The sequence below is a fragment of the Neopsephotus bourkii genome, unplaced genomic scaffold (genome assembly GCF_033783945.1).
Source record: "Neopsephotus bourkii isolate Nb327-2 ecotype Australia unplaced genomic scaffold, CSIRO-AGI_Nbou_v1 NB_11, whole genome shotgun sequence".
NCBI lineage: Eukaryota > Metazoa > Chordata > Aves > Psittaciformes > Psittacidae > Neopsephotus > Neopsephotus bourkii.
Window position 1 is genome coordinate 2,444 of NW_026900528.1, and position 12,101 is coordinate 14,544.

The 12,101-nt window shown below is 58.5% G+C and overlaps 1 protein-coding gene across 1 annotated transcript; it reads left to right on the forward strand.

The window, feature by feature from the left end:
• The first annotated feature begins 1,431 nt into the window (after nt 1-1,431).
• ETFB (electron transfer flavoprotein subunit beta) lies at nt 1,432-9,319 on the forward strand. The gene is made up of 6 exons (XM_061368501.1): nt 1,432-1,520; nt 2,481-2,639; nt 5,207-5,362; nt 6,035-6,097; nt 6,851-7,033; nt 9,140-9,319. Exons 1-6 carry the CDS (start codon nt 1,464-1,466, stop codon nt 9,314-9,316), a joined length of 795 nt encoding a protein of 264 aa, XP_061224485.1. The 5' UTR covers nt 1,432-1,463; the 3' UTR covers nt 9,317-9,319.
• Nucleotides 9,320-12,101: the final 2,782 nt, after the last annotated feature.

Below are 12,101 nucleotides of genomic sequence, written 5' to 3' on the forward strand. Positions count from 1 at the left end.
CTTCCCGCTCTGCTCCTATTGCTGCAACTGCTGCCGGAACCGGGGCTGCGGCCTCTGCTGCCGGACCTGACCCCCCCAGACCCATGGGGACCCCAAAATCGAGTCTGGGACCCCAGAAAACCCGCATGGGGACCCCAAAATCGGGTCCGGGACCCCCGAAAACCCCCATGGGGACCCCGAAATCGGGTCCGGGACCCCCGAAAACCCCCATGGGGACCCCAAAATCGGGTCCGGGACCCCCGAAAACCCCCATGGGGACCCCAAAATCGGGTCCCGGACCCCCGAAAACCCCCATGGGGACCCCAAAATCGGGTTCGGGACCCCCGAAAACCCCCATGGGGACCCCAAAATCGGGTTCGGGACCCTCAAAAACCCCCATGGGGACCCCAAAATCATCAATGGGGACCCCAGAATCATCAATGGGGACCCCAAAATCATCAATGGGACCCCAAAATCATCAATGGGGACCCCGAAATCGTCAATGGGGACCCCGAAATCATAAATGGAACACCAAAATCATCATTGGGGACCCCAAAATCATCAATGGGGACCCCAAAAACATCTATGGGGACCCCAAAATCATCAATGGGGACCCCAAAATCATCAATGGGGACCCCCAAAACATCAATGTGGACCCCAAAATCATCAATGGGGACCCCCAACCCCCCCATAGGACCCCAAATCTCCCCCCTGAGCACCCCAAAATCACCCCCCAACACCCCCCCCGCCCCCTATTTATTGCCCTCCCCCTCCATGTGTTGGGATAATGGGAATAAACTGGTGTTTTCTAATGGCTTGTGATGGATTCTGGGGGTATGGGGGGGAGGGGGCACCCATAGGGGTCTATGGGGCACCTATAGGGTCTATGGGGCACCCATAGGGCAGCCATGGGGCACCCATGGAGCAGTTATGGGGCACACATAGGGCACCCATAGGGCAGCCATAGGGCAGTTATAGGGCACCCATAGGGTCCATAGGGCACCCATAGGGTATATAGGACACCTATAGGGTCCATAGGACACTCATAGTGTCTATAGGACACCTACAGGGTCTATAGGGCATCCATAGTGTCCATAAGGCACCCATAGGGTCTATAGGGCACCCATAGGGTCTATGGGGCACCCATAGGGTCCATAGAGCATCCATAGGGTCTATGGAGCACCCATAGGGTCCATAGGGCACCCATAGGGTCCATAGGGCACCCATAGGGTCCATAGGGCACCCATAGGGTCCATAGAGCACCCATAGTGTCCATAGGGCACCCATAAGCCCCATAGGGCACCCATAGGATCCATAGGGCTAGGGTAAGCTCACCCTCCTCACCACGTGACCTACGGTAGCCACGCCCCCCCGCTGCGATCAATGGAAGGGGGACGTGGGAAAGGCGCGCCTTGAAGGGAGAGGGGCGTGGCTTAGAGGGGAAGGGGCGTGGTCTAGGCCGGAGGGGGCGTGGCCTGGGCGCGATGGCGCCGCTGAAGGTGCTGGTCGGGGTGAAGCGGGTCATCGACTTCGCCGTCAAGGTACCCGCGCCCCATAGGGACCCTATGGGCCTCTATGGGGCTATGGGGTCCCTATGGGGCCTATGGGGGCCCTATGGGGCCTGTGGGGTCCTATAGAGCCTATGGGTGCCCTTTAACCCTATGGGTGCTCTTTAACCCCTATGAGTCCCTTCCAGCCCCATTGAGTCCTCCAAAACCCCCATTGCCCCCCCATACCCCCCATTACCCCCCATTACCCCCCATCCCCCCTGTACCCCCATTGCCCCCCATTATCCCCTATGGCCCCATTTACCCCCCATAGCGCTATTACCCCCTGTACCCCCTATACCCCTCTATCCCCCCTATACCCCCCATACCCCCTATACCCCCTATTGCCCCTATCCCCCCCATACCCCCATTACCCCCTATACCCCCATTACCCCCCATAGCCCCTATCCCCCCTATACCCCCTACAGCCTCTATAGACCCCTATACCCCCCTGTCCCCCCATAGCCCCCCCATACCCCCTATACCCCCTATTCTCCCTATCCCCCCTATAACCCCATTATACCCATTACCCCCTCTACCCCCTATATCCCCTATCCCACCTATACCCCCATTACCCCTCATTATCCCCTATGGCCCCATTACCCCTCTGCCCCCCTATACCCCCCTCTACCCCCAATCTCCTTTACCCCCCCATATCCCCATACCCCCTATACCCCCCTATGCCCCTATCCTCCCTATGCCCCCATTACTCCCCATTATCCCCTATAGCCCCATTACCCCCATACCCCCCATACCCCCATGACCCCCATTACCCCCATTCCCCCCATTACCCCCATTCCCCCATTCCCCCCATTCCCCCCATTACCCCCCATTACCCGCCATTACCCCCATTCCCCCCATTACCCCCATTCCCCCATTCCCCCCATTACCCCCATTCCCCCCATTACCCCCCATTACCCCCATTACCCCCATTCCCCCCATTACCCCCCATAGGTCCGGGTGGCCCCGGGGGGTCACAAGGTTCAGGATCAGGGGGTCAAGCACTCCCTGAACCCCTTCTGTGAGATCGCCCTGGAGGAGGCCGTGCGCCTGCGGGAGCGGGGTCAGGCCAACGAGGTCATCGCCGCCAGCGTGGGCACGCGCCAGAGCCAGGTCTGCCCCATAGCGACCCATAGCGACCCATAGCGACCCATAGCGACCCATAGCGACCCATAGTGACCCATATCGACCCATAGCCTGCCCCATAGCGCGCCCCATAGCGCCCCATAACCTTTGCCCCTCCAACTACAACCCCTCCCAGCCCCATTGTCCCCTATAGGCGGCGCTGTCCCCATTGACTCCTATGGGCAGGAGCTATTTCCATTGACCCCTATAGGCGGCGCTGTCCCATTGCTCCCTATGGGGGCGCTATTCCATTGCTCCCTATGGGCGGGCGCTATTCCAATTGTCCCCTATAGGCGACGCTGTCGCATTGCTCCCTATGGGGGCGCTATTCCATTGTTCCCTAAGGGCGGGCGCTATTCCCATTGTCCCCTATAGACGGCGCTGTCCCATTGCTTCCTATGGAGGCGCTGTCCCCATTGTCCCCATAGGCGGCGCTGTCCCCATTGACTCCTATGGGCGGGCGCTATTCCCATTGTCCCCTATAGGCGGCGCTGTCCCATTGCTTCCTATGGAGGCGCTGTCCCATTGCTCCCTATGGGGGCGCTATTCCATTGTTCCCTAAGGGCGGGCGCTATTCCCATTGTCCCCTATAAACGGCGCTGTCCCATTGCTTCCTATGGAGGCGCTGTCCCATTGCTCCCTATGGCGGCGCTGTCCCCATTGTCCCCTGTAGACTGCGTTGTCCTATTGCTTCCTATGGAGGCGCTGTCTCCATTGTCCCCATAGGCGGCGCTGTCCCCATTGACTCCTATGGACAGGCGCTATTCCTATCGTCCCCGATAGGCGGCGCTGTCCCCATTGCTCCCTATGGACGAGCGCTATTCCCATTGTCCCCTATAGACGGCGCTGCCCCATTGCTTCCTATGGAGGCGCTGTCCCCATTGTCCCCTATAGGCGACGCTGTCCCATTGCTCCCTATGGCGGCGCTGTCCCCATTGCTCCCTATGGGCGGGCGCTATTCCCATTGTCCCCTGTAGACGGCGCTGTCCCATTGCTTCCTATGGAGGCGCTGTCTCCATTGTCCCCATAGGCGGCGCTGTCCCCATTGACTCCTATGGGCAGGCGCTATTCCCATTGTCCCCTATAGGCGGCGCTGTCCCTATTGACTCCTATGGACGGGTGCTATTCCCATTGTCCCCTATAGACGGCGCTGTCCCATTGCTTCCTATGGAGGCCCTGTCCCCATTGTCCCCTATAAGCGACGCTGTCCCATTGCTCCCTATGGGGGCGCTGTCCCCATTGACTCCTATGGACGGGCGCTATTCCTATTGTCCCCGATAGGCGGCGCTGTCCCATTGTCTCCTATAGGCGGCGCTATTCCCATTGCTCCCTATGGGGGCGCTGTCCCCATTGCTCCCTATGGGGGCCCTGTCCCCATTGACTCCTATGGGCGGTCGCTATTCCCATTGTCCCCTATAGGCGGCGCTGTCCCTTTGCTTCCTATGGAGGCGCTATTCCATTGTTCCCTATGAGCAGGAGCTATTCCCATTGTCCCCTATAGGCGGCGCTGTCCCATTGCTTCCTATGGAGGCGCTGTCCCATTGCTCCCTATGGGGGCGCTATTCCATTGCTCCCTATGGGCGGGCGCTATTCCCATTGTCCCCTATAGGCGGCGCTGTCCCATTGCGTCCTATGGAGGCGCTATTCCATTGTTCCCTATGGGCGGGCGCTATTTCCATTGTCCCCTAAAGGCGGCGCTGTCCCATTGCTTCCTGTGGAGGCGCTGTCCCACTGCTCCCTATGGGGGCACTGTTCCCATTGACTCCTATGGGCAGGCGCTATTCCCATTGTCCCCTATAGGCGGCGCTGTCCCATTGCTCCCTATGGGCGGGCGCTATTCCCGTTCTCCCCTATAGGCGGCGCTGTCTCATTGCTCCCTATGGGGGCGCTGTCCCCATTGACTCCTATGGGCAGGCGCTATTCCTATTGTCCCCGATAGGCGGCGCTGTCCCATTGCTCCCTATGAGCGGCGCTGTCCCCATTGACTCCTATGGGCAGGCGCTATTCCTATTGTCCCCGATAGGCGGCGCTGTCCCATTGTCTCCTATAGGCGGCGCTATTCCCATTGCTCCCTATGGGGGCGCTGTCCCCATTGCTCCCTATGGGCGGGAGCTATTCCCATTGCCCCCTATAGGCGGCGCTGTCCCATTGTCTCCTATGGGGGTGCTATTCCATTGTTCCCTATGGGCAGGCGCTATTCCCATTGTCCCCTATAGGCGGCGCTGTCCCATTGCTTCCTATGGAGGCGCTGTCTCCATTGTCCCCATAGGCGGCGCTGTCCCCATTGACGCCTATGGACAGGCGCTATTCCTATTGTCTCCGATAGGCGGCGCTGTCCCATTGCTTCCTATGGAGGCGCTGTCCCATTGCTCCCTATGGGGGCACTGTCCCCATTGACTTCTATGGATGCTCAGTCCCCATTGACTCCCATTGACTCCCATTGCCCCCCATTGACTCCCATTGACTTCCATTGACTCCCATTGACTCCCATTGACCCCCATTGCCCCCCATTGACTCCCATTGACTCCCATTGAGCCCCATTACCCCCCCTACAGGACGCTCTCCGCACTGCACTCGCTGTCGGTGCCGACCGGGCCGTGCTCGTGGAGGTCCCCGAGGGGGCGGAGCCTCCGGGCCCCCGCCAGGTGGCGCTGGCGCTCGCGAAGCTCGTGGAGAGAGAGCGCCCCCTGCTGGTGATGCTGGGGAAGCAGGTGAGGGGGGGGCCCATAGGGACACATAGGGACCCATAGAGACCCATAGAGACCCATAGAGACACATAGAGACCCATAGAGACCCCATAGAGACACATAGAGACCCATAGAGACCCATAGAGACCCCATAGAGACACATAGAGACCCATAGAGACACATAGAGACCCCATAGAGACCGCATAGAGACCCATAGAGACCTATAGAGACCCATAGAGACACATAGAGACCCCATAGAGACCCCATAGAGACCCATAGAGACGCATAGAGACCCATAGAAACCCATAGAGACCCCATAGAGACCCCATAGAGACCCATAGAGACCCCATAGAGACCCATAGAGACCCCATAGAGACCCATAGAGACCCATAGAGACCCATAGAGACACATAGAGACCCCATAGAGACCCCATAGAGACCCATAGAGACCCATAGAGACCCCATAGAGACCCCATAGAGACCCATTGGGACCCATAGACACCCATAGTGACCCTATAGAGACCCCATAGAGACCCATAGAGACCCATAGAGACCCCATAGAGACCCCATGGGGGGGGTTCAATGTCCCCTATAGAGCTTTATGGGGGGGGGGGTGTGTCTGTGTCCCCTATAGGGCTCTATGGGGCGCCCCATGGCCCCTATAGCCCCTATGGGTGCCTCTCCCCTCCCCCCCCAGGCCATAGACGATGACTGCAACCAGACGGGACAGATCCTCGCCGCCATCTTGGATTGGCCACAGGTGCCCCTCCCCCCCCTTCCTCCCATCCCCTCCCCCCTTCCCCCCACCAACGTAGGGCATTGTGGGATAGAGGGGGAAGAGGGGGGGAGGGGACCACACTGGTCCCATTCATCCCATACTGGGATGCTCCCATCCCCATCCCCATCCCCATCCCCATCCCATCCCATCCCCATCCCATCCCATCATCCCATTGGTCCATCCCATCTCCATCCCATCATCCCATTGGTCCATCCCATCCCCATCCCATCATCCCATTGGTCCATCCCATCCCCATCCCATCATCCCATTGGTCCACCCCATCCCATCCCCATCCCCATCCCATCATCTCATTGGTCCATCGCATCCCCATCTCATCATCCCATTGGTCCATCCCATCCCCATCTCATCATCCCATTGGTCCATCCCATCTCCATCCCATCATCCCATTGGTCCACCCCATCCCATCCCCATCCCCATCCCATCCCCATCCTATCATCTCATTGGTCCATCCCATCCCCATCTCATCATCCCATTGGTCCATCCCATCCCCATCTCATCATCCCATTGGTCCATCCCATCCCCATCCCATCATCCCATTGGTCCATCCCATCCCCATCCCATCCCATCATCCCATTGGTCCATCCCATCCCCATCCCATCATCTCATTGGTCCATCCCATCCCATTCCCATCCCCATCCCATCATCCCATTGGTCCATCCCATCTCCATCCCATCATCCCATTGGTCCATCCCATCCCATGCCCCTCCCCCCTAGGGTACCTTCCTGTCCCAGCTGGACCTGGATCCCGGTTCCGGTTCCGGTTCCGGTTCCGGTTCCATCCGGATCCAGCGGGAAGTGGACGGGGGCCTGGAGCGGCTCCGGCTCCGCCTCCCGGCCCTGCTCACGGCCGACCTGCGCCTGAACCAGCCCCGCTACGCGACCCTGCCCAACATCATGGTGGGTACCCAGAGACATAGACCCCTATGGGGATACCCCATAGAGAGACCCCATAGAGAGAGCCTATAGAGGGACCCTATAGAGAGACCCCATAGAGAGAGCCTATAGGGACACCCCATAGAGAGACACCATAGAGAGAGCCTATAGAGAGAGCTATAGAGACTCAGCCCCGCTACGCGACCCTGCCCAACATCATGGTGGGTACCCAGAGACATAGACCCCTATGGGGATACCCTATAGGGATACCCAATAGAGAGACCCCATAGAGAGACACCATAGAGAGACCCTATAGGGATACCCCATAGAGAGACCCCATAGAGAGACACCATAGAGAGACCCCATAGAGAGACACCATAGAGAGACCCCATAGAGAGAGCCTATAGAGAGAGCCTATAGAGATAGCTATAGAGACTCAGCCCCGCTACGCGACCCTGCCCAACATCATGGTGGGTACCCAGAGACATAGACCCCTATGGGGATACCCCATAGAGAGACCCCATAGAGAGACCCCATAGAGAGACCCTATAGAGAGAGCCTATAGAGATAGCTATAGAGACTCAACCAGCCCCGCTACGCGACCCTGCCCAACATCATGGTGGGTACCCAGAGACATAGACCCCTATGGGGATACCCTATAGGGATACCCAATAGAGAGACCCCATAGAGGGACCCCATAGAGAGAGCCTATAGAGATAGCTATAGAGACTCAGCCCCGCTACGCGACCCTGCCCAACATCATGGTGGGTACCCAGAGACATAGACCCCTATGGGGATACCCTATAGGGATACCCAATAGAGAGACCCCATAGAGAGACCCTATAGAGAGACCCCATAGAGAGACCCCATAGAGAGACCCCATAGAGAGACCCTATAGGGATACCCCATAGAGAGACCCCATAGAGAGACCCCATAGAGAGAGCCTATAGAGATAGCTATAGAGACTCAACCAGCCCCGCTACGCGACCCTGCCCAACATCATGGTGGGTACCCAGAGACATAGACCCCTATGGGGATACCCCATAGAGAGACCCTATAGAGAGAGCTATAGAGACTCAGCCCCGCTACGCGACCCTGCCCAACATCATGGTGGGTACCCAGAGACATAGACCCCTATGGGGATACCCCATAGAGAGACCCCATAGAGAGACACCATAGAGAGACACCATAGAGAGAGCCTATAGAGAGAGCCTATAGAGATAGCTATAGAGACTCAGCCCCGCTACACGACCCTGCCCAACATCATGGTGGGTACCCATAGAGAGACCCTATAGAGGGACCCTATAGAGAGACACCATAGAGAGACCCCATAGAGAGACCCCATAGAGAGAGCCTATAGAGAGAGCTATAGAGACTCAACCAGCCCCGCTACGCGACCCTGCCCAACATCATGGTGGGTACCCAGAGACATAGACCCCTATGGGGATACCCTATAGGGATACCCAATAGAGAGACCCCATAGAGAGACCCCATAGAGAGACCCCATAGAGAGACCCCATGGAGAGACCCCATGGAGAGACCCCCATGGAGAGACCCCATAGAGAGAGCCTATAGAGGGACCCTATGGGGATACCCTATAGGGAGACCCTATACAGAGACCCTATGGGGAGACCCTATAGAGAGACCCTATGGAGATACTCTACAGAGATACTCTATAGAGGTACCCTATAGGGATACCCTATAGAGACATCCTATAGAGGCATCTTATAGAGGCACCCTATAGACACCTATAGAAATAGCCTATACAGATATCCTATAGGGACCTATAGAGACACCCTATAGAGATACCCTATAGAGACACCCTATAGAGATACCCTATAGAGACACCCTATAGAGACACCCTATAGAGACACCCTATAGAGATACCCTATAGAGACACCCTATAGAGATACCCATAGGCACACCTATAGAGACTCAACCACCCCCTCTGCACCACCATGCCCTACATCCCGATACCCATAGGGACCCCCTATAGGAACCCCATAGACCCCATAACCCCCATAGCCCCATAGACCCCCATAACCCCCATAGCCCCATAGACCCCATAGCGCCCCATAGCGCCCCATATCCCCCCATAGCACCCCATATCTCCCCCATATCCCCCTATAGAAAGCCAAGAAGAAGCCTCTGGAGCTGCTGCCATTGGAGAAGCTTTTGGGGGGCCCCCCCCCCGCCTCCCGCCTGCGGGTGCTGCGCCTGGAGGAACCTCCCGTCCGCCAGGGGGCGCAGCGCGTCGAGAGCGTGGCCGAGCTGGTCGAGCGCCTCGCTGCCGCCGGCCGCCTTTGAAGGGGCGCCGACAGCCAATGGGGAGGCGGCGCGGGGGGGATGACGTCATCGCGCGGGAAAGGCGCGCGCGCCCTGTGTGGAGCGGGGGTATAAAGAGGTGAATGAGGAGGAGGCTGGTTTGGAGCAGTATGGACCAGTATGGACCAGTATGGACCCCATTGGGTCCCAGTTTGACACCATTGGGTCCCAATATGGATCAGTATGGACCCATTGGGTCCCAGTTTGGCCCCATTGATTCCCACTGTGGACCAGTATGGACCCATTTGGTCCCAGTATGGACCAGTATGGACACATTGGGTCCCAGTTTGACCCCATTGGGTCCCAGTATGGACCAGTATGGACACATTGGGTCCCAGTTTAACCCCATTGGGTCTGAGTATCGACCAGTATGGACCCATTGGGTCCCAGTTTAACGCCATTGGGTTCCTGTATGGACCAGTATGGACACATTGGGCCCCAGTTTGACCCCCTTGGGTCACAGTATGGACCCATTGGGTCCCAGTTTAACCCCATTGGGTCCCAGTATGGGCCAGTGTGGACCAATTGGGTCCCAGTTTAACCCCACTGGGTCTGAGTATGGATCAGTAGGGACCCATTGGGTCCCAGTTTGACCCATTTGGTCCCAGTATGGACCAGTATGGACACATTGGGTCCCAGTTTGACCCCATTGGGTCCCAGTAAGGAGCAGTATGGACCCCATTGCGTCCCAGTTTGGCCCCATTGGTTCCCAGTATGTACCAGTATGGACCCCATTGGGTCCCGGTTTAACGCCATTGGGTCCCAGTATGGAACAGTATGGACCCATGGTGTCCCATTTTCCCCCATTGGGTCACGGTATGGACCAGTATGGACCCATTGGGTCCTAGTTTGACCACATTGGGTCCAAGTTTAACCCCATTGGGTCCCAGTATGGACCAGTTTGACCCCTTTGTGTCCCCATTTTGCCCCCATTGGGTCCCAGTATGGACCAGTATGGAGCAGCATGGACCAGTATGGCCCCATTGGGTCCCAGTTTGACCTCATTGGGTCCCAGCTTAACCCCATTCGGTCCCAGTTTAACCCCATTGGGTCCCAGTTTCAGCCCATCAGCCCCATCGGCGGCCCCGTTGCCAGGCAACGCCCTGGCCCCGCCCCTCCCGCCGTCCATCATCCCCTCCAGCCAATCAGACGCCGAGCCGGTGGGCGCGGCTACGCAGGCCGCAGGGGGGCGTGTCTCCCAGCGGGAGCCCGGCCTCCTCCCCCGCTCCGCCCAATCAGAACCGCGCGGGGGCGGGCTTTAGGGCAGCGCCGACCAATGAGCGTCCGGCAGACCCTGCAGGAGCGGGGCGGGCGGCCCCGTGCGGGCCTTCAGAGCCGGGGCGGCGGCGGCGACGGCGGCGGCAGAGGAAGACAAGATGGCGGCGGCGGACGGAGACGATTCGCTTTACCCCATCGCGGTGCTCATCGACGAGCTCCGCAACGAGGACGTGCAGGTACCGGGCCCGGGGCCCCGGGGGCTCGGCTCCGGTTTGGCCCCGGTGCGGCCGCCATCATCGTCGTCCCCTTGTCCGGTTCTATGGCTTATAATGGCGGCCGCGGGTGCTCCGCGATGGAAGGGGCGCTGTGATTGGTTGAGGCAGTTTGCCCCCCTCAGGCGCTGGCTAATGGGGAGCGGTGTTATATGGCTGGGGGGATTGAGGGGGGGGCGCGCTCTTCATCATCCCCCTCGCTGCGGATGAGAAACTCGCTGTGATTGGGTGGCGCGGTTGGTTGAGGCTATGACGGGGCTTCTGATTGGTCCCGGGGCTGTCGAGGGAGCCGGCTCTACGCCGCCCCCTGTCGGAGGGGCGCTTCGCCGCGGCCCAATTGGAGGGGGTTTAGCGGGGGCCGCCGAGCCAATGGGAGGGCTCCTCTGTGCTGCCACGGCGCTGCGGAGCGGGGAGACGAGGCTCCTGATTGGCTGGATCGGGGAAGGGGTGGGGTTTCAGGCCCTGAAGGGGCCTGTATTTGCCCCACGGAGGGGCAAGAGCTCCCTTTGGGGTTCTCATTGCTACCCATAGGGCTGAGATTGCCCCCCAGAAGGGCTTTTAATTGCCCCGGGGGGGGGTTATCCCTCCCCATCCCCTTTAGATACCCTTTAGGTCATTTATTTCCCCCATAGACCCCCATTTTTCCCTTATACACCCCCATTTTCCCCCGTAGACCCCCGTTTCCCCCCCATTGACCCCCATTTCCGCCCTATAGACCCCCATTTCCCTCTTATAAACCCCCATTTCCCTCTTATACACCCCCATAGACCACGATTTCCCCCTTATAGATCCCCATTTCCCCCCTATAGACCCCCATTTCCCCCTTATAAACCCCCATTTCCCTCTTATACACCCCCATAGACCCCCATTTTCCCCCATAGACCCCCATTTCCCCCCATAGACCCCCATTTCCCCCCATAGACCCCCATTTCCCTCCATCTCCCACCTATAGACCCCCGTTTTCCTCCTATAGACCCCCATTTTCCTCCTATAGACCCCCATTTTCCTCCTATAGACCCCCATTTCCTCCCCATTTCCCCCCATAGGCCCCCATTTCCCCCCCATAGGCCCCCATTTCCCCCTATAGACCCCCATTTCCCCCTTATAAAACCCCATTTTCCTCCTATAGACCCCCATTTCTCCCTATAGACCCCATTTCTTCCCCATTTCCCCCCATAGACCCCCATTCCCCCCATAGACCCCCATTTCCCCCCCATAGACCCCCATTTGGCCCCCGTTACCCTCTATAGACCCCTATTTCCCCCTTTTAACCCCCC

Bases quoted from the DNA above. Each gene is read 5' to 3' on its own strand.
- ETFB (XM_061368501.1), top strand. From the start codon at position 1,464: ATGGCGCCGCTGAAGGTGCTGGTCGGGGTGAAGCGGGTCATCGACTTC. The intron at 1,521-2,480 runs GTACCCGCGCCC...TACCCCCCATAG, and splicing joins TCATCGACTTCGCCGTCAAG to GTCCGGGTGGCCCCGGGGGG. The intron at 5,363-6,034 runs GTGAGGGGGGGG...CTCCCCCCCCAG, and splicing joins TGGTGATGCTGGGGAAGCAG to GCCATAGACGATGACTGCAA.